At 41.8% G+C, this 24,891-nt stretch overlaps 1 protein-coding gene across 1 annotated transcript in view; it reads left to right on the top strand.

The window, feature by feature from the left end:
* The window catches only part of LOC101853365 (vacuolar protein sorting-associated protein 13D), a gene marked incomplete in the record, with an annotated part of 111,492 nt that overhangs the window by 44,094 nt on the left and 42,507 nt on the right, over positions 1–24,891 (top strand). Inside the window, 21 exon segments of the mRNA XM_035971752.1 lie at positions 235–432; positions 1,066–1,346; positions 1,923–2,154; positions 3,103–3,342; positions 3,838–4,066; positions 7,044–7,268; positions 7,647–7,780; positions 8,242–8,340; positions 8,748–8,984; positions 9,333–9,684; positions 10,152–10,345; positions 11,911–11,992; positions 12,555–12,672; positions 13,427–13,488; positions 13,957–14,194; positions 15,932–16,061; positions 16,592–16,717; positions 17,682–17,826; positions 19,152–19,359; positions 22,282–22,504; positions 23,114–23,293. Of these exon segments, the coding sequence (XP_035827645.1) occupies positions 235–432; positions 1,066–1,346; positions 1,923–2,154; positions 3,103–3,342; positions 3,838–4,066; positions 7,044–7,268; positions 7,647–7,780; positions 8,242–8,340; positions 8,748–8,984; positions 9,333–9,684; positions 10,152–10,345; positions 11,911–11,992; positions 12,555–12,672; positions 13,427–13,488; positions 13,957–14,194; positions 15,932–16,061; positions 16,592–16,717; positions 17,682–17,826; positions 19,152–19,359; positions 22,282–22,504; positions 23,114–23,293 (3,933 nt within the window).

The raw sequence follows: 24,891 nt of genomic DNA, 5'->3' as shown, positions 1-24,891 counted from the left end.
GAGATGCTTGTTAAGGCCAGCTCGGGCTTAGTGGGATAAAGCATCCCAGCTGATAGGCGGAGATGTTCAATTAAAAAACTTTCCCATGGCTTGTGGGTGCAAGGGTGCAGAGCTTGCTTTCTTCACTCGAACAAAACACTGAGCTAGTATCTTCCTTCTTTGTGTCTTGTGTCCCTCTTTTTTTTTAAGCACCTTGTGTCTGCCTCATCTGTCCGTTTTGTATCTGGTCCACAGATCAATGAGAAAGCGACCCGTGGAGCCCGCATCCAGCTGGACATTGAGGCGGCTTCACCCATCCTGCTATTTCCCCATAGCTCCCAGACCCATGCCGTGCTGGGTGCTGATCTGGGCAACCTGAGACTCCGGAATACTTTTACAGTGGACGGTGACCCAGGCACGCTGAAGGCCCACTTGGAGACAAAGAGCTTCAAGGTACCCGCTCCTCACTCAGGACTCTTTTTTTTTCCATTCTTCGTCAGCTAGATTGCAGGAATATTTGGCTATAGTTTTTTCAAACTGCAAAGCAACAGATTTTTACGTCATTGGCCCTGTTTCTCCCTGAGTTCCTGGAAGGTTTTAGAAGTATAGCAATATATAGTAAGCATTCCTAATAATCAGTGTACCTGAAAATTTTTTGAAGGAATAGGTACTGTCAGTGAGACGAGCAGACTTATGGGACCTGCTATGTGCTATGTTTGTGAAGTTATTTGAAAGATGAATTTTGCTGACTGAATTGGAAAGTTATTGAAATTTCGTGTTTGGGTATTGGGAAAGAAATATTGTTTAAGATATTTTGCTGTATCTTCAGGTCTTTGGACATACTAGAAAACATTGTTTGAGATGTTTGCCGTACTTCGAGCTGTCTGGCTATTATGTAACACTGTGACTTTTGCCACACCTTAAAGCGTCTGAAAAATTATGTAACATTGTGATATTTGCCGTACTTTGAGGGGTCTGGAAATGTTGTTACATTTTAAATATTTGCTATATCTTGAGGTGTCTGGAAATTGTGTGTCATTGTTTGTGATATTTTGCTGTATCTTGAGGTGGAATGTTTGTTTCTAGCCCCAGAGTCCTGGTCAGAGCAGTCCTGGAGTAGAGCCCACCATACTCCAGAAGGGTATTGTGCATCGCGGCATGACAGAGAGCCAGCTGAATGAGTCGTTCCCCCCTACACGACCTATTGACCCCATGGCACAGAGTGTCTATGGCAGCATCGATCGTGACCTTCGTCTTGAGGGACTGGAGCCCTTGGGGCTGGACATGCCTGCGTCTTCTGTTCACGGTGATGGGGGAGCGAGGCCCAAGATGAAAAGACATACCAGCGACTCTTATCTGATGTCCAGGTCAGCTTTGGTGTATTATCAGGTTGTCGGTTGTAGCATTTTAATGCAGTAAAGTGGACATACACTTGTGAACTGAATTATATCAGGGTCGGATTAGGTCTTTATCTTTGATATCAGAAAAAGTGAGTGTGTTTTAATGTAATTCTATTATTATTTTCACATATTTCTAGTACTTTCATACATTTCTATTGCATTTGTATATTTCTATTCCTATTGTGTATTCCTATTACTTTTGAACATTTTTTTAACTTCTAATATATTTGTATATTTCTACTACTTTTATCACGATCGATAGTCCCTTAACCCTTCGCGGGTTCTTGGGGACGCTGCATTGCAGAACACTACACTAGCTATCTCCACCTCTTATAGTGAGGGGCAAGGGGGTTGGGTCGTTGCAAAACTTTCCCTGTCCACTCGGCAACTGCTATCTCTTTAATTTTCCTTTATCGCTTAACTCAAATTATGGATTTGTCAAACACATTCATTAATCCCCGATGTGTTTGAGTTTTCCATGCCTGACTGTATGTGAGGAACCTTTTTTCTATCTGTAGTCTGAACCAACTTTTGTCTTGACAGGGCTTACAAGCAGAGCGTCCCCGGAACTGCTGGCAAAAGTCCTGGTTCTGCCACAGGGACTAGGCTGGCTATTGATGAGGATGATGAGGACCATCGCTGCCTGCTGGATGTCATCTCTGTTACCTTGTCGGACATAGATCTGTTCACCGCTCGCAGAGTTTGGAAGTCCGACTATAGCCGTGGAGATCTCTCTAGAGACATGGAGTTTTCTACCTTTATTGTGGAGAGAGAGGTACTGTGACTGCTTATTTTCCTCGATGAAAGATTTCCATCTTTTGTGAGTCCATGAGAGGGTGGTTAGTGTTGTCATGAGGTCTTTTGATTCACAGATAATGAACTTTGCATTCTAGTGGTGGGTAGGGTGAGACTGAAGAAAGAGAGACTGAAATGATGTAGCATGTATAATGGCAAAGTGTGTGTTGGGAGTATTACAGTTGTTTGAACTCCCCTCTCCTTTTTGAAGTTCATGCAAGATCTAGCCTGGTCATTTGATCTCTAACTACTAAATGGTTTTCAGTGGAAACTGATGATTTTGCTTGTCCTGTGCCACTAAATGACATTAGTGACTATAGCTCATTTTGGTGGGGGGGTTTTCAGATACTAAGAATATGCTTCTTTGGGGTATATTTTACTCATTTTCTATACTGCTTGAGTCTTCACATACAGCTTGTTTTTCTACCATAACCATCATACATGTATCCATATTTGTGTTACCCTCCATTGAATGTCCTGTCCATATCATGAGAGCCAGTGGGTGGTTTGTGGATGCTCTGATGTCATCTGCTGCTTCTACTTTTTGATATTGCTACTATGTTTCTAATCTGTTCTTATGGTGACTGGAGGACGCCACTGGTTGATCTTACTTCCCTTTTTCTCTCTGTTGTTTCTTTGCTCCTGCTTTTCTATCAAACATCTATCATCCTTATCTCTCCTCTATTTTTTAAATGTGTTGCTGTCTTGTAATACCTCTAATCTTTGGCACTTATATGACCTAATTGTGTTGCAAGTGCATGAAAACTTATTAAAACAACCCCCCCCCCCCCCAACAAAATGATGGTTATTGTGTATCGAAGTCCCTCTCTTTACTTAAGCAAGCAGCAAATCAAAATAAGCGTGTTCCAGGCAAAACGTAGCCTTTATGGTATGGTTCTGACAGGCCGTTCTCTACCACCCTCCCCAGCACGGGCGGCTGCTCAATGACAAGTGCCTGCTGGAGCTGCACATCGAGCACAACCTGGAGGGCGACATCAGCCACAGCGCTCCCGACTTTGGCATCAGCGGCAAGCTGTCCTCGGTGGACTGCCGGCTGGACGGTGGTCAGTATGAGCTGGTCCGAGGTGTGCTGAGCCATAACCTGGGGGAGAAGCTGGAGGAGTTTCAGAGGCCCATGATGACCCATCTACAAGACCCCAAGATACAGGTAGGAACTTGAAAGTTCGTTAGGTTTTATTTTTGTAAATTGTGTTTTATGATACATGTTGCATAAAGACACATGTGTACTGTACAGTGTGGATTGAATTGTTTACCGCTTACATAATTCATGGCAAGGCTCAGAAAAAAAAAAAAGAATCCACTCTTTAAGGAGATGGGGAGCTGCACATTTAACTTGAAGAAAATGTTTTAAAAACATACTCAAACTAATCCTCTATCACTGCTAGTTCAGCTGTTGTTTTAGTTTTAAATGTTTTCATTTTTTTAAAATGACGTCAATAATGACTAGTAAGGCTCAAAATGACATTTGCTAACATGAATCCCCTCTCTCTAATCTTCCAGACCTTTCTGAGTCCTCTATCCCTGCAAGTTGAGCTGTTGTTTTAGTTTTAAAAGTTTTCATTTTAAAAAATGACATCAATAACGGCTTGTAAGGCTTAAAATGACATTTGCTAACATGAATCCCCTCTCTCTAATCTTCTAGACTGTTCTGAGTGGTCGGCCATGGAAAAGCATTAGTCTGGTTATCGACCTCCGCAACGTGACCGTGGAATTGCTGCACTCTCATGAGATGTCGCCAGATGTGGCGGAGAAGTCGCTGGCTCGCTTGGACTTCATCCGCTCCCAACTGTCCTTTTCCAGCTACTCCAACCAGCTGAAGGAGGTGGACCTCGTGTCCAACCAGATATGCATCTATGACACTCGCTTTAAAAGTATGCATTTATTAGTTTGTCCTTTTTGTCTTATGTATTAAGGATATTTTGACATTCCCCCCCCCCCCGAGTCATTTCCGTTTTTTTCCCCACTAGAAGAACAGTAATTGTTCCAAACATTTGTTTTCTGCTTAACCTCATATTAGATGTGTTTGTTAACTTTCTTTTTGTTCCCGAATGCAACTTGGTAAATTGTCATATATAGAGTCTGACTGCCACACCACAGACCCCAGTCGACTATTATATTTGTATAGATCCTAACACTCACTGAGCACACATAAGCTTTTGACATGTACACACATTGGAAAGAAATGCATTCTAATGGAGAAAACAGTTTCAAATTAGTCAGGATAATATTATAACACGGCTGTTCCTGAGCGGAGCACTTAGTTACCTGAGTAATTGACCCAGTCATCCTTGCTGCGCCCGGGTGGTCAGGGAGGTCACTTTGACCTTTGCTCAGCGAGTGAACTGTTGTGACTTAACAATTTTTATACAGTTTCACATTGTCATTGTGGCTTTGCCCACAGACAAATCAAAGTCAAAATACTATCAAAAGATAGAGGCATTCTTGGACTCAACAGCAAATAACTTTTTATTGATTTTCATAACTGGGCACCCTTTACAACACGGCGCAAATGAGGGCAACTTTGAGAGAAATTTTTTCGTGAGTCTACTTTTTAAAATTACGATATTTTAAAATGTGAACCTCAGATCTATGAAACAATCAGTGGTATACAACAGTGACATGATGAGCTTTCAGAAACACTTACTTTTGGTTCGATTGGTTGAGAAATGGAGAAATTGAAGAAGATTTACCACTGTCCAGTTCATGAAACGAGAGATTTTTTCATTGTCTCCTCACAGTTCAAGCAGAAATAGTTAACTTGTAGAAGGTTCACTGCTATCCAATTCATGAAACAAGAGTATCCGCTTTGTCTTTTCACAGCTAGAGCTGCTTTCACTTTCACAAACACAAATTTTATATGAATACTTATAACAAGAAATGCAAAAGTGTCTTTGAGTTCAAAGGCTAGTTGTCTTCCTCTTCTTTCCCTTCAGTAACAGATTTCAACTGCTTCCCTTTTCCCTTAATTCCCACTGTCATCTTCTCCCGTTTTGCGAAGCTGAGATGAACAAGTTCGTCATCCTCCTCGCTCATTAAACCTAGATCTAGGCCAATTCCATATCAACTGTTCCTTCCTTTTCTCTGCCCAGGAGTAACGTTTTCTGCGTATCATTTGTGTAGCGGGTGTTTCTTCTAAATGAGACAATAGTTGTGTAATAGGTCTCTGAAGTGCATGCTCTAGTGATGTGTCTTCAAACTGTCTTTGAACTCTTTCTGTTTACGTTTGGGTGTTGAAGTCGCGGCTGGTGTCTCAAGGGTTAGATCTCTGTGTTGGGAGTTCACTGGTGATATTTCTAGTGATCTACTATGGATGTCTGTTGAGTACTTTCATGTGATTGTTTGTCTGCTACAATTACATGGGTCGGTGTTTCAACAGATGGAGGCTCTGGTGGGTCTTTTGAGCAAGACGGTGTTTGATGTACTTTTCTAATACAGTTTTGAAGTGTGCAAAGGGAACACACAGGGCAAGCATCTACTGTTTTATTTTGATCGAAAGGTGTCCCTAGGTGTGAATTTTCTTCAATACGTTTTTGTGCAGTAGCTAGGGTTGCTTCTCAAATTTTTAAGGTGTATATGCGCTGTAGGCCTACACATTTGTTGCACAGTGTACAGGATGTGTGTCTGCACTATCCCACTCCATGTTCACATGATAGAGAACGAGTACGTTATTCTTAAAATTTACACAAAAATATTTGCTCATAGTTTGCCTTCTTAACCTTTTGACTTGGCCCCGCACGTTCTACACAATTTTTTAAACACTCAAGGTGTAGTTCCCGCGTGTGTTCCATTTTCACTCTGGTAGCAGACTCTCGTAACACGTGTCGACACAGAATCCCAGAAAGTGAAAGCGGGACCACGGGGTGAATACCACACGGGCAGTGCTGTGGCCGGGAAAATATTACGGGGTGAAGTAACAAAACTCGCCATCCTGCTAAAGGTTTCCAACCAATCAAAACAATTTTTCACAAATAACCTCCTTACTGACTCTTAATACAACAGATAAAAAACTGGTTACAATCTGAAGTTCACGAATGGAAAAAAACCGCTGATTTTGGAGGATTCCGAGAAATACGTGCACAACAAGGTAGGGTTAAGTACAGAGGCAGTGTGTGTACTCGATTAGAACTAGAACCAAACTAAAGGATGCGGGTTATTGGGGAGAATCCGAGCTTTCATTTGATACCTCACACACCCATAGTGACAGATAAGAGAGGACATTTACAGGGGTCTAAATCAAGTGAAAATTACAGACTTTCTAACCGAAATCGGCTAACAGCGCTATCACCCAGGAAAAGATGCGCGGCCTGACTGTCAAGTGGGATTTATGACCCCCGGAGGTCAGCGGACGGGTTAAACTAAGTGCTCAGCAAGGATAGTAGAACTGAATAGTCGTGATAAGTATTCCTTGTATACATTTTTAGGCTTGAATGTTTATCTCATTTGACTTCATTGTTTCTCTATCGTCATTGGCAGCAACTGGAAAACAAATTTCCCTTGTTGATGAATTAGCTCTGGGTCTTATCTGATCTTTCTTTTTTTGCAAATGTTCTTGGGCTTGCTGATAGGTCATGCAATGTGTAGCTGAACTATTGTGCTGTTTAAGTCCTGATGGGGGCGTTCTTGAACTTTGGTTGCTCTGTGTGTCTTTAATGTGTACATGCACCTGATTCAGTCCTGTTGAAAACAAATTAAATTTGGTCCCAGCACTGAGTCAACATTACTGTGTTAGATGCAGGCATATCATATGATGCCATTTGATGCCATGCAGCACCATATCATATTATATACATAACCATGCCATGTACCACATCGGACCACGCTGATGTGCTGTTTTGTTTTGTTAACTAGACGAGCCTGTGAATGCGCGCCCCAACGTGTTCACCAGCATCCTACAGCCGTCTCCAGGCTCCAAGGATCTCAAAGGTCTACAGATGGAGATGCACCTGAGAGCTGCGCCAGACAGCACTCACTTCACTGTGCTGCTCAACAACATGCGACTCATGTGTGTGTTTGATTGGCTGCTGGCCATGAGGGAATATCTCTCCAAAGAGCCTCCAGACCCCTTTGTCAAAAGTGAGAGGACGTTTTATTTAAGTGATGATTTACCCTTCGACCCATGCTTTCCCGTGGGGATAAATGAAAGTGATGTCTTTTTCTTTTCTTTAAAAAAAAAAGGTAAATGAGATCAACAGAAAAAAAGTCTTTATTTCTCTATTTTGTGAAATAAAAATAATAAACAGCAGTAAAAAATGTTCAGTTGTGTGAGTGATATTCTCAGATGAAGAATCATGGTCAATTCCAAATATCTGAAGATAAGTTGTTGCCAGCTCATAGCTGATAAGTTTGTTCCTTGTAAACATTCTTCTTCTCCGTCAAGTTTGTTCTATGTAAACATTCTTCTTCTCCGTCAAGTTTATTCTATGTAAACATCTTTGTTGCTTGTCCCCTCAGTGGGTCATGTCAGCCCTAGCACTCACCTGTCAGAGACTATGACAGAACTGGTACAGCGACCATCCAGCCGAAATCAGAGCCCTCTCACTGTCTCCAGAGGCATCATCACGAAGAGAGGACCCCTGGTCGAAGAGGTCAGCCAAATTTTGATTATAGTTTTGTCAGCTATGGAGTAGTGCCAAATGAACCTGGATTTTTCAGGCAGTGGTAGATATATATATGAAGATGGTATATTTGTTCAATTCATTCGGTTAAACTAGTTATGGTTTTGTCTTTTCTGTGGTTCAGAATAGACCTGGATGTTTTTCTATGGTAGTTGCATAATGACAATAAGAGGAAAAAATGATAACTAAAAGGGAGGGCTTTTGAGATCTTGTACAAAATGAGGAGTGATATATTTTTTACTGAAGCAAATTAAAGAGTGTATCTCTGATATTTGTTGCTCCTCATGTTTTCCATTGCATTTCTTGGAGAGGATGGGAGGGGGGCAGGGAATGGAGTGGATCTTTTATTTTTCTTGTTTGTTATGTCCAGACACATTCTCACGTTGTTTGTCTGTGAGGGACAAAAAAATATCTAATTATTTCTCCCTCAGACCAAAGTTCCTTTTGAGCTGGTGCTGAACTTTGCTGACACCCAGTTTGTTGTGGTGGAGGACTCCACGTCTTTGGACACCAACGCTGTCATCCTAAAGGTAATCACAGACAAGGAGACATGTGACACTAATCAGATACACTAACTTTCTCTTAATTATTCCATTGTCAAACTGTCTGTTGATGGAGCGGTGTAGATAAGTTTTACAGTTCTGCTAATTTTGTGCTGATTGTTCTGTACTCATAAAAAAATTCATTTTACTTTTTTCATATTTTGCTGTTTTCGTGTTGTTTTTATTGTTGTGGTGGGTTTGTTGTACGAAGCATAGGCTTTTTGTCTTTCCCTTTGTTGTTTATGTATGTGTCACTTTTCTTTTTCGGTATACTAAATGACCATTAATGTGTTGTTGTGTTTCTTTTAACTAGATAAATGAATAAATTGTGTGAAAATGTTCTTCTTACTCAGGAAACAAATAAACTGTAACATATCTGTGTGTATCCTGTCCAGAACTCTGCGGTGATCATCTTCAAGCCTCAGGCCCAGGACAAAGTTCTGACGTGCTCGTTGCAGAGTGTGGAGTTGTTCTCCTGCTGTCTCATGGCTGAGGAAGACACGGCTCTATCCATCATCGACCCCACCTCCATTAGTGTGGAGCTCAATGCTAACCCTTTGCCTCAGCCCAACCCCCAGGCCTCTGGCTTGTTGGGGCTCAGAGACACACAGAGGAGGCATTTGGTGCTGGAGGTCAGATGTGCTTGATGTCTTGTATCTGTTCTTTACAATTTTACGAACCATAAGAGAGAAGAACCACATTTGTTGTCACCAGTGTTTATGTATGTGTGTGTGAGAGTGTGTGTGAGAGAGACAGAAAGACAGACAAGATAGAGAGACAGACAGATAGCTTTATTTTATGTGACCAATGTGTCGGAGAGAGAGAAAGAGAACTTTTTTAGAGGGAACGATGTGTGGGAGATTTTTTTTTTTTGTTCTCCTCCTCCTCCTCTTCCTCCTTTAGACAGGAACAGATGTTATTGGTATTTATCACCAGTCCTGTTGGTCATCTTCCCCTCCCTTTTTTGCCTTTGTTTTCAGATTCTACTGAAGAATCTGAACATGCGTGTGTCCTACCATGACATGGTGATGTTTTTGGCCATCGCCAACTCCCTGCCACAGCAAGCCCTCCAGGCGCATCAGCAACAACAGCAGCAACAGCAGCAGACTACAGCGACTGCAGCAGCGACAACAGCCTCAACCTCAACCTCCTCAGCGACAAGAACAGCAACCACAGCAGCAACAGCGACCAAGAAATGTGCTTCGTCCCAGGTGGCACAACAGAGTGGAGCTAAGGAGACGATGGTTCCTGAAGACAACCTCACAAAGAGCATGCTTCCGTCCATGGCGGGGTTCTCCTTGCCCTGTGGCAGCAGCAGTAAATCCACTACAGGTTGGTGGCTGCTCCTATCTTTTACCATGGACATGGCGGCAGTAGTGGGTGGGTGGGTAGTTGGAGGATGCCTCTTGTAGGTCTTATTTCTTCTCTTTTCCTCTGTTGTGTGTCTGTCTGCCTGTCTACCTTACTCCCCCCCACAGTGTCTCTTGTAGGTCCTATTTCTTCTCTTTTTCTCCGTTGTGTGTCTGTCTGCATGTCTACCTTACTCCCCCCCCCGCTTCTAAATGATTGTTGTTGTGTGAATGTGCTTTTGTTCACTCAAACAGAACATTTGTAATTCAAGCAGATGCCAGGAGGGCATGTGTGGTAGGTCCTCCTTTTCTTTCTTTCCATTGTTTCTGTTTGTCTGTCTACCTTCTCCCTTCCGGCCTCTGCACTAAATGACCATTATAACATCAATGTGCTTGTCTTTCTGCAAACAAATGTGTACTCATTTCCACGTCATTATTTTGTCCGGACAGAAGAAGAGGTGGAGCAGTTGACGACCCTGGGCTTTGTGGAACAGGATGTGCGGCGTGCTCTGGCAGCATGTAGCTGGAATGTGGAGGAAGCTTCGCTGTGGCTGTCCCAGAATGCTTCTCACAGGAAGTCGGGTGCTTCTGATGGCGCTCTGGGTTCAGAGACGCAGTCAGATTTCATGGTTACTGCTCTAGAGGTGAGGGATTCTTTGTGCAAACAAAAAAAAATTTTCCCAACTGATCCTTGAAGAAAGACATGATTAACTTTATTGTCCCTGCAGCAAGAAAACATTAACTTAATTGATTCATGTAAAATGCAAAAATGAAGGTGTACTGCCTGAATTTAACACTTTTCAGTCAAACAGCCAGCAGTGCAAAGTACCCCATCTGGTCACCCAGCCAGGAGAGGGACTGCAATGGACTTCTCAGGTCTGGCGCTGTGCAGAAGAGACCGGAAGAGATAATTTTCACTGGTACATTATTGAGCCAAGTTACTGCAAAGTTTTTGGCAAACTCCAAAGACAAACACGAGAAAGTATGCCAGCTGTATCAAACGTTACACTTTGTTATTCCTGATATATTTTTATCTCTTTACCTTCAGCTTCCTTTACTGCTGCTATCCGCTGCTGCCCTAGAATCCTATACCGCTGAAAACCGCTGCTCTGAATTGACTCCAGTTATCACTACTTTCTGCTGCCTGTGTCAGGGGAAACAACTGTGTTAAAGTTTGTTTGCCCAGTAGAAAGTTTTGATAATGGAGTTGAAAGAGCTAGTGGCTTTGAAGAAGAAAGATGAGTGATTTATCTGAAGATGAGTTGCCTTGTCCTTCAGAGAAAAATCTGTTTTGAGTTATTTCACATTCCTGACTGATGTTGAAGATAATCAGTCAGATATCTTTATTGAAGATGATTTTGATGCGCAACAGTTGATGGGAATTTGTGATTCAGATGATGATAGTGAAAAGAGCAATGGGGCTAGGCCTATATCTAGTTTTGAGAACGTGCGCACATTCACAGCTGAAGGTAGTGCTTGTGCCACGCCCGCTGATAGGTGGAGTCATGACTGCACAGGCTCTTGGCGAAATGTTTTGCCATTCACAGAGATGTATGATCTCTTTAAAATATTAGATCTAAACTCAGAACCTATTGAATATTTTCTGCAAAATTTTTTGTGACATTAGCTAACTAAACCAATTTGTACGCTGGGCAAAGGAGACACGAATATCTTGATAAGGGTTTAGCCGCATGTGACTGCGCTCAGTGTAAGAAGCAAGGAAATAGCACAAAGCCAGGCAAACCAGTGCAAACAACAACCTACTGCCCTGCTTGCAACAAGGGATGCTGTAAAGACTGTTTTGAGGCCTACCACAATTATGTGACAATTGATCCTGCTTGTCAGCCATGAACAACGAGGGTAAATTTTGTTGTTTGATCAACAGTGCTCACTCTCAAGGTCACCTTGACCTACTTTTTTACTAATTTGTGTGTGCAGGGGTAGCCAGTCCATTTATCTACCTTGTGTGAAAATTTGGAAGAAATCTGTGTTCAAATATTAAAGTTACTTATAAAACAACACCGTGACTCATTTTTAACTGTTCTTTTGAAACAAAGTCAGGATAAATTCTTTTTGGCATATATTGGTGAATAAAACATTTGAGAGGTTAGTGTTTACTCACCAATATTGACCAGGAATGCTTTGTCAAAGGTCTGTAGACTAAGTCTGTGTCTGTGTTGTGATCAAGGTTCATGTTCTCTTGTTCCAGCTGAATGCGGACAGTATCAGCCTCTGTCTTATTGATGACTGTGGCGATGCAGATATCCCCTTGGTTGAAGTCTCTTGTAATGGTGAGTAGTGCCCAGATGTATTGCTCTTCGTTCACTGCCAAAAGTGGGTGGTTGGCGGGTGCTCTGGTGTGGTTTGCTCCTTCTTTCCTACCAAACATCTATCGTCCTTATCTCCCCTTTTTCTTTTTTTATGTTTGTTACTCTCTTGTGATACTTCTAATCTTCTGGCGCTCATATGACCTTATGCAGTTGCGAGCGCCGAATAACCTCTACTAAAACTAAAACTCACTGCCAAAATTTTTCTCCTTAGAGATGTTTGATCAGTCTTCAAAATTTGATGTATGTATAATTGTAAGTGTTTTGCGCCGTCATCAGCATAATTCAGACTATGTAGGAGGCATTCTTCTTTGATTCAGCCTGTCGGAGCCAAATGAAGCTGAGAGGGATTTCTTCTCCCAGCAGACAGATGAATATGCATGATAATAAACCTCCCTATCTTAATTCCAGAATGTAAGTGTGATTCATGATTAAATCGTTGAAGGTACAACTTTTTTCCACACAGAATTTTCCTGAAAACACAAGATTTTTTATATGTTTAAATGAATTTATGACGTATCTCTAGGTCTGAGCATCAAGCAAGACCTTGAGCCAAGCATTGAGGGCAAAGCATCATTCCAGTTGGTGTCTGAATACTACAACAGAAAACTCTCTGGATGGGAGCCTTGCCTTGAGCCCTGGAGGTAAGCTGTTTGTTTCATGCTTGGTGGTGTTTGTCTCTGTGCTCATTCTCTTTGGGCCAGCTCTGCATAGTTCACAGTGGAAGTGCTTAAAAGTTGTTCCTTATTTCAGAACAGGGAGTTTCTGATTTATGCTTGGTGTTGTTTGTCTCTGCTTATACTCTTTGGGCCAGCTTTGTATAGTTTGCAGTGCAAGTGCTTATGATAAATTGTTCCTTATTGCAGTACAGGTAGTTGCCTTGGTTGGAGAGTGAAAGGCAGAAGTTTTAGCAGTAGGTCCTGCTTGTAGAGTCGTTAGAAGAGAGTGTTGAACTCTTTTACTAAGGTCCTACTTCTCTTCTTTCCTTCTGTTGTTCTTCTCTGCCTGTCTGTCTGTCTTACCTTTTCCTTGCATTGAATGGCCTTCATTGTGTCAATTTGTTTCTTATAACTCAAAACAGGTTTTTTTTATGGTGACCCACTTATAATTTCTCTTTTGCTCCTGAAGAGAAACCACATAGCAGCCTTCAGCCACAGTTTTATAGAAAGATTTAAATCTATTTTATTTTGAATGTTGTAGCAAATCTGCCATTGTATTTCCCAGGCTTTGTAGTGAGAGATTACTAGAAGAGATTTAAACTCCTTATTTTTTGGGTTGAAAAATGCATACTAAAGGTAGAAAAAATGATTTGTTTATACCGAAGGGTTTATTTCTCAGTGACATACATCAGATCTTTAGTAACGTGATATCATGGTTACCATTTTTGCCTGTCCCCAGATGTTTGACTGAGTGGAAGCAGTACTCCAAGCCAGAGAAACGACTGGCCGTGCAGATTGCTGGTACAGTATTTTTTAGTTTTGTTCTTATACGCCTTAAATGTTCTGTATAGAGATACCTCCCCCCCACCCCCCAGATGTTTTACTCGTATCAAACACATATCATCTCTATGATTACCTTAGTCATTTTTTGTGCTGTTTTGAGAAAACATAAACAAACAGTTGTTAGTTAAGTCAAAGTTTTGACTTGAGCAGAAGAAAGGTGCCTCAATAATTGGATTTTTGGCATACAAAACAGAACGCTTCTATATTGTGGATACAAAAAAGTAAATAATGCATTTTTACCATACTAATAACCTATAACTTGGGAAAAAAATGACTTGAATGATGGAGTTATGACTGTAATGAAGAGGCTTCGAACAGGAGAGCTTGGCTGGGCTGTACACAGATACGGCAAACATTGATAGGAACATGTCATTACATAACGGTCGTAAAGTGTTTCAACTCCTATGTTTCTTCCCATGCTCCCAGCCTCTGATGTGCTGAACCTTAACCTGACCTCCACACTCATCGACCTGTACCGTCAGACCAGCGGCAACTGGACGGAGGACTACCGCACCCAGCAGCGTGGCACGGGTTCCTCCCACCTTTTGGCCCGCACGGGGACGGAACGTTCCCAGCACAAGCGTTCACCGTTCATCCCCTACGTCATTCGGAATGACACAGGCAGCAACTTGTGGTTTCTCACCGCGACCACCACACCCTCAAAGTAAGTGCAAAAACAAGTACCGCTACCACCACACCCTCAAAGTAAGTGCAAAAACAAACACTGCGACCACCACACCCTCAAAGTAAGTGCAAAAACAAACACTGCGACCATCACACCCTCAAAGTAAGTGCAAAAACAAACACTGCGACCACCACACCCTCAGAGTAAGTGCAAAAAGAAAGTACCGCGACCACCACACCCTCAAAGTAAGTGCAAAAACGAGTACCCCTACCACCACACCCTCAAAGTAAGTGCAAAAACAAACACTGCGACCATCACACCCTCAAAGTAAGTGCAAATACAAAGTACCGCAACCACCACACCCTCAAAGTAAGTGCAAAAAGAAAGTACTGCGACCACCACACCCTCAAAGTAAGTGCAAAAACGAGTACCGCTACCACCACACCCTCAAAGTAAGTGCAAAAACAACTACTGCTACCACCACACCCTTACAATAAGTGAAAAACAAGTTAAACAAAATGGGGAAATGGAAAACATTACTTTTTTTTGTTTGTTTGTCTCATGTCCTGATTTTGATGCCCGTATTTGTTGGTTACGTAAGAATGTATTGACATGGTGCAAATTGCTATGTTTTCTAGAGAAACGAAGGAAAACATTACTATTGTTTATCCCACATGTTGTTAGTTGTCTTTATTAAGAAGGCTTAGTGCCTGATATTATCTTCCTTAGGTTCAGGGATACAAAAAGAGAAAAAGAAATTGAGCCACAGATAGTGCCTGCATGAAGCAGGAATCAAACAGACTAATGCTGAAGAGGCAGTGCCTGCATGAAGCAGGAATCAAACCAGAGACTTAAGCTGAAGAGGCATGTGTTACCTCAAGGCAAAAAGGCCCTGTCTTTCCCATACCCAGATTAACACTTTGCCATCACATTTTGAGGAAAATCCAAAGAAACTGGGTGGTTAACATCGCCAGTGGGCAAAATGAGGTGGCAAAGTGTTAATGCATTCATGGATTGATCACTGGTAATTCTATTTCTCACAGATAATGTGGCTCGATGACTTTCTGAAGGACTTATCACCTACCTTTTGACCTCTATGCTTGTTACACATTAATGTTCATTAACATTATGCTGTAATTATTTGAACAATGGGAAAACAATCAGTCACTTTTTTAGGCTGAGAGAAAATGGAATGTGAGGCAGCGTGGTGAAATCAGGCGCTCGTCAAAATACTGAAATCAAAGAAACCGGCATTTTGATGCTGGTTTGGCAATTTATATCGAATTTTTTTTTTTTACCCCAACATCTTTTAAGTCCACTGGAAAACACTTTTCCATGTGGATTTTTCCTAAAAACGTTGATTAAAGGGACAAAAACTGTAAATTTTTAGTTTTCAAGGACTCTCAAGTTATGGAAGTCACCAAACTTTGACAACCTCCGGTGACCCCCAGGTCATTCAATCGCAAATATCTCAACTTCTATTCAAGATAAAACAATATTTTTTTCATTCAAAGTAAGGCAAATGAACAGGCCTTAAGATGATACCAATAACTCTGTATGCCCAAAAATTGACGGGCGCCTGATTCCACTGCATGTTAATGGTCAAAACACACTGTACTTTGATCTTTTTTTCATCATTCCCACTTTCAAAAGGGTCTTGTTTGGTATTGACGAGAGTGGAATTTAGAAGTGGTGCACATGCTAACTGCAATAATTGCTTGTTTTTTTCCGTTGCAACCTTCATTTTTTCATAAATCAACTGGTCCTGTTCCCCAGTCTTGCTGGTGATGGTCACAGCTCACAGACGCTAGAGTCAGCCTATATCCAAGCCTCTGACTGGAAGAGGGTTGGCCCATCAGAGACAAAACCCTTCCATTTCCACCGGCGGGAAAAACTCAGACACCAGGTGCTGTTTTCTTTGTAGGCTGTTAGTGCCGTAATGTGTGTAATGATTCATGGGCTCTGTTATGGGCTCAGGTAATTGGTTTCCCAATTGGTTTTTGAGTTACTTTCTTACCAAATGACTAAACTCATTGAAGAGTGACTTTCAGTTTTGAGCATAGAATTGATAGTGTAATTTTGGTGCTTGAAAAGTAATCATTTTCTTTTTCCACCTTACAAATATGTGTCTTGCACCCATTCAGCATTTCACACCTATCCAGTTATTTGCTAGTCATTTACAATCTTGATGCATATCCCAAAGACCTCTAGATATGCATAAAATTAAATCGGTCAAATGAATGAATTTCTCTTCTTTTTCATTGAGTGCTTGGTCTGAAATGTTCAGCCCTCGATGATCCTGTTTTCCCTCTCATTTCTCAACCCAAGAAATAGGGAGTTTAAATCTCTTCTCTCCGAAAAACCTATATTATGCAGGCTTTTTCAGTATATTGTCTCTCATTTTTCTATTTGACACTTATTCTTGTGTCCCTCCAGAAATCTCATGCCATGCACGTGAATCAGTTGCTGGTGACTGTGGAAGGTTGGCAGAGGCTGTCCCCTGTCACAGTGGACAAAGTAGGAGTGTATTTCCGACATGCTGATCCTGAGCTAAAGGCACCTGTAAGTGGAACCAGATATCTTCTTTGTGTTAAAATGTCTTCCATGTTTTACCTTAGTGTTTAGGAATGTAATGCATCTTTTGTAAAACTCTATTTCAAAATTTGACTAAAGAAGTTTACAAGAAAATAATCCCGTCATGGTGATATGTGTGGTCTCATATTTATACAAACATTGAAGGTGTGCTTCTCTCTTCTCACTGATGGCTCTGCTGGTAGTTTTTAGCTCAAGATTATGCCCAAAAATTCCTAGATAAGATTTTTTTGTGTCTTCCAGCGACTTCAGCCGAATAGTTGTTCTCTAGGTTACAATGAAGATTGTATTCTTCTAGCGTAAGCGGACAATTGAATCAACATAAAGGCCTTGTTGTCATTAGAAGAATTGAAGGCAACCTTCTATATAATCTTAATTTTTTAATTCTATTGTTCGGGCGTGGGTGAGGGGAGTCAAATTTTACAGTTATAATTTTTTACTATGTAACTGTACCCAAACACTTATAACCACAATTGCTTGCACCTAACTGTTCCAAAAACACTTATTTTCTTACTTGGTTGGAGAATAGGTATTACTGCAGGCGGCACAATGCCATAGCTGCTCCTCCCTCCTCTCCAGGATCCATGAAAGGGTCTGCCTGCTGATCGTGCCAGTTAACGTCTTGTTGGATATTCTTCTGGCTTTTCCACACATGTTTCTGTCTCTTCCGGACCCTCTAGAGACACCACCTTCCCTTAGCAAAACACTTACAACCACATCTAACATCCTTATTGCCCCTCTTTCTTTTTTGTCTTTGTTACCCTCTTTGTAACACCTCTTTTCAGCACTTATATGGCCTTATTGTGTTGCAAATGCCGTAAAACTCTTACTACAACTAAAACTAAACTTACAAACACATTTGCTTGTACCTAACTGTGCCTTGTGCTGCTCACCACTGCTAACACTTTCCCTTATTACTGTGTGCTGTCCTCAGCCCCACGTGTCCCCGGCACGGATTGTGGTGGAGGTCCAGCAAGAGGGCGGTGCCCGCAAACTCATCATCATCCGGTCAGCTCTGGTCATCCACAACAGGCTGGACAGTCCACTGGAGCTCAAATTGGAGTCCACTGATGAGACGGGTGAGACGAAGTTATGTGTGTTGCCTATGTTGTGCTTGCTGCCTTGTGTCAGTTTGTGTTACCCGTCAGTGTTTGACTGGCAAAGAGAGAGAGTGGTTGACGGGTGCTCTGGTGTGGTTTGCTCCTTCTGTCCTGTCAAACATCTATCGTCCTTATCTCTCCTTCTTTTTTTATGTTGGTTGCTCTCTCGTAACACCCCTAATCTTCGGCACTCTATTATCTAATTGTGTTGAAAGTGCTGTAAAACTGTTACCGTAACATGACTGGCAGCCTTCACCCTCCCATCTGTGTCTTGTCTCTTGATGCTTTTGATGTCTGTTGTCAGTGGACAGGTTTTGTTTGAGCTACTGCTTCTCAAAGTTTTCGTTTAAGCATAACAGTTAAAAGGTGTATTTTTGTTTTTTTTAAATACGATTGGAGTCATGATTATATTGTATCCTTTCCACCCAAATGCTCATGCAACTTTGTAATAATTCTTTTGGATTCATGCTTTTTTAGGATACATAGTGTAGCAGCCTGTTAAGTGCTAGCAACTGTGGCACTGGATTTTTTGCCGCTGTCATACTGATTTACATAACCCATATGGGGTGACATAAATTAAGGAAGATAGGGTAAAGAACTTCTGGTAAAAATTTACTGTTCAGCTTTGTGCAGTTTGGAATCAAACTCCCAACCCAACACCTTGACTTTTAGACAAGGCTGCCCTTGTCAGATTTGGATTAGTACAAATTTCATATTGCTCCGATTTCCCCACCCTGAAGTTTTTTTTACGTCATGCAGTTTATTTAACGGAATAGTATGGCTCTTTTTATTTCACATTTTTAACATGAGTAGTTGAAGGATTTCCCTCGTAAATCCAACACCTTTTATTTCTCTCCCTTGTCTGTCTTTTTGGGGGGTAATTTTCCTTCCCTTAAATGACAATAGTTGTGTTAATGTGCCTCTCTTTATTCAAACAGTAAACATATCATGTTATCTTATAACATCCCACCCTCCCCCATATGCACACCCACCCACCCACTCACACACACACACACACACACACACACACACACACACACACACACACACACTCACACACACTCACACACACACACACACACACTCACACACACGCACACACACACACACTCACACACACACACACACACACACACACACACACACGCACACTCACACTAAACTCTGTATGGTGTGTGGTTGTTTTTGTGTTTGTTACTCCCTTGTAACACCTCTTATCTTCGGCAGTTGTATGACCTAATTATGTTGCAAGTGCTGTAAAACAACAACAACAAAAAATACCTACTCCATATGTCCCCCTCCAGGCCACTACCAGTGCATGAAGGTCCCTGTGGGCAGCGCCCTGCCCGTCCCCCTGTCTTGCGTACACATGCGCATGCGAGTACGTCCTGTGGACTGGCCAGTCCACTTCTGCAGCAAACCCCTGGACTGGCAGCATGTGAGGCGGCCTGGGGAGAAGCCCGACGGCATTCGCTGCTGTGACGTGATAGGTCCAGGCGATGGCACCTACAGGTACAGTAAATATTTTTTTTGTTTCCTGACCCTTAGTCAGCCACAGCGGATAAAATACCATCCAGACCGCTCACTTAGTTTTTCTTCCCCGGTTCCTCCCCGACCATCCTCACCACCCTGCCCGCCCCGCCCGACAGCCCAGTAATCATAAATCACTTGTCAGAGGGGTTAATTGGGGTGACCGCAGCGCCACTCCTCCTGTGCCGGGGCAGTAGTAAATATGGCGTTTTAGTGCGAATTGAAAGCCTCCTAACTCTGAAACTATAAATGCTACAAGGCCGATTGAGATTTCATTGTAACGTGCTATGTTTGACCTGTAAGCCGATATAACTTGTTTTCTTGCAAGTCCGATTATATCAGTTTTACAAGGGATTTAAGTAAGTCTGTGATTTTCAAACTGGCATCTTCAATGCTCAGAACTTTTTCAGTTTGAATTTAAATATTTCAATCCGGCCCCCAACGATTTAAACAGAAATTTATGTATCAACTGTGGTGACAATTTTCATTTACATGTGCAAGTTTCAAGTGCACTAAGTTATTCTATGATTTTCGGTGATTAAAAAAAAACCCCAACCCACCACTCTGAACATTCATCCTTACTGTTTTTAGTTTTCTTGCCTCTGCTACATCTGATTTTCGTTGTCATTTTTAACAATATTTTTGTCATGGAATGCCACACAACATGATCATATGGTGGGCATTGTGCTCAAACATCATGGCCTTCTTGAGGAGGCTGCACATGATATAGATGTACAGCTGGTCCATCAATCTATGGAGAATTGCAGGCCTGGAATAGGACAAAATGTGCATATCTACGGCAAAAAATGAAAGAGGGCTGAAAAAAACGAGGGGGACATTCAATTGTTACAGGGCTGTCAGGTTTTGTCAGATAATCCACGAGAAGCAGAGAGATTTGAGAGGGAGGGTTCTAGTGTACATGATCAGCTGTCAGAGTTAAGAGTTTGAGGAGCTTATTCCAAGGTCAAGTCCTGCCTGCTCTGAATTTGATAACATCCTCAAACAACACGTCACACCACAGGCCTACCACAGCCGTTCATTTATAGGAAACCACTGCCAAAAATAAATCACAGCCCATGTGTACAGACAGCTAACATCATTTTTAACAAAAAGAACAGTTGCATGTACACGAAATCAAAGCATAATAGACACTGCATTAATTGTTCTGAGAGAGAAATTTGTTCAAGTAAAAGTCACCTTCAAAGATATCCACACAATAATAGCACATGGAAAGCCAATCACTATAGAGAGAATGCCACATATTCAGTCATGCATCACACGATATATGTCTTTATACAGAAACATATTTGGCAAATAAAAGGTCTTGAGTGGATAGTGCCGTAAAACATGTGCTACATCACAACACATCCTTGAGAAACACTGCATCCCTTGGATACAAAAATATGGATTTGGAATGGCCTTCCATGGTGAGCAAGGGGCTGAGCTCATTCATGCAACCGTGGCCAAGCTGGAAAAACGAGTAGCAGCAATAAAAGACAAACAAAAACACGTCAAAACAATCATGCAGTCACAACACGTCCAAACCCACCTTAAGCTACTCTGTCGTGTGCACCACCCATCAAAAGACGAAAGCTTACAGCGTCCTCCAGTCCCGCAATATTGTGTTCTTTTTGTATTTTGTGTTTAGGTTGTGTTTTCATAAGTGTATCGGCAAGGAAAGATCTGTACTGTAGTTACATGTACCGTGGATATCGCTATGAAAGATCAAGGTCGCAAAGCAAGAGTATTGCAAAAAATCTACTTCAAACCTGAATAATTACGGATCCAGAAGCTTCTTGTATATGCCCCTTTGTGAGTACAAATTTCCATTATGTTCTCAGTCCTGTGTGCAAATTTGATTGAATTCGTTGGGGGCAATCACATTTAAATTGAAGTTTATAATTGATTACCCATGACACATTTATCAAATTAAGTCCCCTTTTTGAGAACTTCACAGCTTTTAAGTGTAATGTACCATGGGCTTCCGATTTTCTTCATTTCTTCCTTAATATGTTGAATATTTACGTTGTCTTAATTAAAATGTTCATCTTACATTAGCTTTGGCTCACTGTGTTGGTAAACTTTGCAAAAAATACAAGAGCGCTGCCGGTGTTTGGCTGATAAGGGAAATCCCCGGTGGCGCAGGTAAATGACCCCGTGACCTGGGGAAGCGCGGGCTTGCTTGCCTCGCGCCAGCCGAAACTAAATGGGCGCTCCAAACCCGCCGTGCAGCCCATGTCATGTTTTACCCAATTTATTCAGTTACTGATAACTTGTACCTATTTTTTCTAAATTATATAAACAGAGGAAAAGTAATATTAAGAACAAATCACCTGTTTTGTATTTGTGTTTAACAGATTCTTTGTGGTCTGGTTAAAGGACACCACTAGTAAGTCAAGTGGGTGGTTGGTGGGTGCTCTGGTGTGGTTTGCTTCTTCTTTCCTATCAAACATCTATTGTCCTTATCTCCCCTCCTTCTTTTTTATGTTTGTTACTCTCTTGTAACACCTCTAATCTTCTGGCGCTCATATGACCTTATGCAGTTGCGAGTGCCGTAAAACCTCTACTAAAACTAAAACTAACTAGTAAGTCAAACTTTTCTTCTTTTCTTTCCCTCTCTCATTTATGACTATTTGTCTGAATTTTTTCCACTTATTGACTGTTACTGTGTCAATGTGCTACTCTGTACTCAAACAGTGGGTCGTTGGCGGGTGCTCTGGTGTGATTTGCTCCTTCTTTCTTATCAAACATCTATCGTTCTTATCTCCCCTCCTTTTTTGTGTTTGTTACACTCTTGTAACCCCTCTAATCTTCGGCACTTTTATGACCTTATTGTGTTGCAAGTGCCGTATAACGCTTACAAAAACAAAAGCGCTTATTACGCAAACAAATTCAAACAAACAGGTTCTTTGTGTGCGTGACTCGCCTAAAGTTTCCGGAAGAAGTGATGTCATCGTCCCAGTACCAGGGCTACGGAGTGATTCACCCGACGCTTCCCGGTCACGTCCTCACCCTCCTACCGCCCATCACCGTGTGTAACCTGTTGCCTCTAGAGCTGCACTACTACCTCCGTGGCACCGGGGCTTCTGGGAACCTCAAGGCTGGCAAAGAGGCTTTTCTTCATGGGGTAAGACTTGTCTGTTTGTAAAAGTAAAGTTTTGCCCCCTCCCCCTCTCTATTTTGAACTGCTTATCCTTATGTGTAACATCTAGGGTCACCTAGAGCCTTGACTGGGTAGCAATAACATTTCACAGGGACAGGAATCAGCAGGCCTTGGTTGTCATGATGGGAAAACAAGCAGAAGGTTAGTCTTTACTTTTGCATTTTTTTTCTTGCTTTGGGAACTGATTGATGCTCTGATATAATTGTTTTCGACCTTGATCTTACCGAAGAAAACAGAATAGATCTGACCACCAAGGGCTAAGTGGACTGTTTTATCTTTTCTTGGTACTTTTAGTAAGCCATATGATCCCCCTACAGGACTAAACTCTTTGCTTACCGCAGCTCTTTTTCCTTTTTATATTTCTACTTGTACCTAAGACTTTAAAATGAAAAAGGTTTTTACCTAATATCATTGCCTCTTGTTACTCCATGGTACCTTTTCTATTTTGACAGTCCCATCTGTCTCTTCCTTCATTTTGGCTCCTTTCCCTCGTTTTCTTCCACACTGCATTCCTCTCTCCCCCACATTCCCCTTTCTGTTCATCTCATGCAACGCACTCCACCCCTCCCCCAGGTGGATGTGTCCCAGAACCTGGAGCTGGGTATTCACCTGGAGAATTTCCAGAGCTGTAAGGAGCTGAGCATCCCGCCCAACAGCAGCAACCAGAAAGTTCTCCTGCGTATCTACGATAACAATAAGCGCATGCTCAAGCTGGTGGTCAAGATACGCCTGGTCAAAGGGGGATCTATGAAGGTGAGACTGGTGGAGGTGGTTGATTTTACTGTTTCATCTGTTGGCATTCAGGCTTTGGATATGAAGAATATGTTTTAAAAATAAGCCACTACACAGCTTTCATGATATTGAGTTATGCTCGCAAAGGGCTGCTTCCTAACTCTACAGTTTAACACTTTGTGGTCACTCGGTGCAATAATGCGCCTGTGAAAATTATACGTTCTGGTCAACTGGCGCAGTTCTGCGCCAGACGGAGAAGTCCGTTGCAGTCTCTCTCCTGGCTGGTTGACAAGATGGGGTATTTTGTACCGCTTGCTGTGTCACTACACAGTGTTAACATGACATGATATTTTAAAAGGAAAAAAGCGGTGGGGTACTTGTAAAAATGAACACAGAAAATTGTGTATCCTTCTTTAAGAGGTTCCAAATGTGAAATATGAGATTTGTCAAAATTACCATTGTGTGATTGTGCCTTTCTTTCCCCTGCAGTCTTTGCATGTGATGACGTTGTATTTGTTTTGCTGAAAGGGAAGTCATCCAATTCTTTCACTGACTTGTTTTCTGGTTTGCTGTCCATTTGTTCTGGTTTCTGAAGAAAGTTGGAGGTAGGATTACTAAACAAAAATAGATCTGTGAATGAAAATACTGGCATGGGGTGGATGATAAAGAGGAACAGAGGAGACTTGTCCAAACTGAATTCTTTCAGTTCTGGCCTCATGAGCCTGCAGGGCATGTGGGTCGGAGCTTTCTCATGGCTGGTGGATGATTTGATTTACACCACCGCATACTGAGGTTATATATGCTTGATAGTAGCTTTAAAAAACTGGACTTGGCTGTTGTAGTGTTGTAATTGGTCATTATAACAAGAAGAATGAGTGATCTCCGTTTGAACCTGCTTTATTAGGTGAGCAACAAATATTTGAGTTGCATAATTTTTAGATGACCTCCACGATATGTAAAGTTATATATAACAATCTGTTGATTTGTTGGATGAATACCCCAACTTGAACTGCCCTTGAGTTGAAGTGTGAAAGAGAAAAAGAAGAAGCAGCAAAGAACTGCACTATGTGTTATCAGTAAAAGTAAAGTATAGCCCTCTATTTTGAACTGCTTGACCTAGTCCAGAAAAACTGAGGTCACAGTGGGGTTGCAGCTATGACTTACAGAAACTGGAAATAAGGGGGGTTGTGATTGTCGTAATTTACGAAGATGTGAGGGGTTCTTCTCTACATGGTGGGTGGTTGGTGGGTGCTCTGGTGTGGTTTGTTCCTTCTTTCCAATCAAACATCTATTGTTCTTACCTCCCCTCTTTTTTTATGTTTGTTACTCTCTTGTAACACCTCTAATCTTCAGCACTTATATAACCTTATTGTATTGCAAGTGCCGTAAAACTCCTACTAGTGGGTGGTTGGCGGGTGCTCTGGTGTGGTTTGCGGGTGCTGTGGTGTGGTTTGCTCCTTCTTTCCTATCGAACACCTATCGTCCTTATCTCCCCTTCTTTTTTTTTTTTTTTTTTACTCTCTTGTAACACCTCTTATCTTCTGGCGCTCATATGACCTTATGCAGTTACGAGCGCCGTAAAACCTCTACTAAAAAAACAAACCAAAAGAACTCCTACT

The sequence above is a fragment of the Aplysia californica genome, unplaced genomic scaffold, assembly GCF_000002075.1.
Source record: "Aplysia californica isolate F4 #8 unplaced genomic scaffold, AplCal3.0 scaffold00019, whole genome shotgun sequence".
Lineage (NCBI taxonomy): Eukaryota > Metazoa > Mollusca > Gastropoda > Aplysiida > Aplysiidae > Aplysia > Aplysia californica.
The sequence above is the reverse complement of the archived record's forward strand: the minus strand, read 5'-3'. Positions and strand labels throughout refer to the sequence as shown.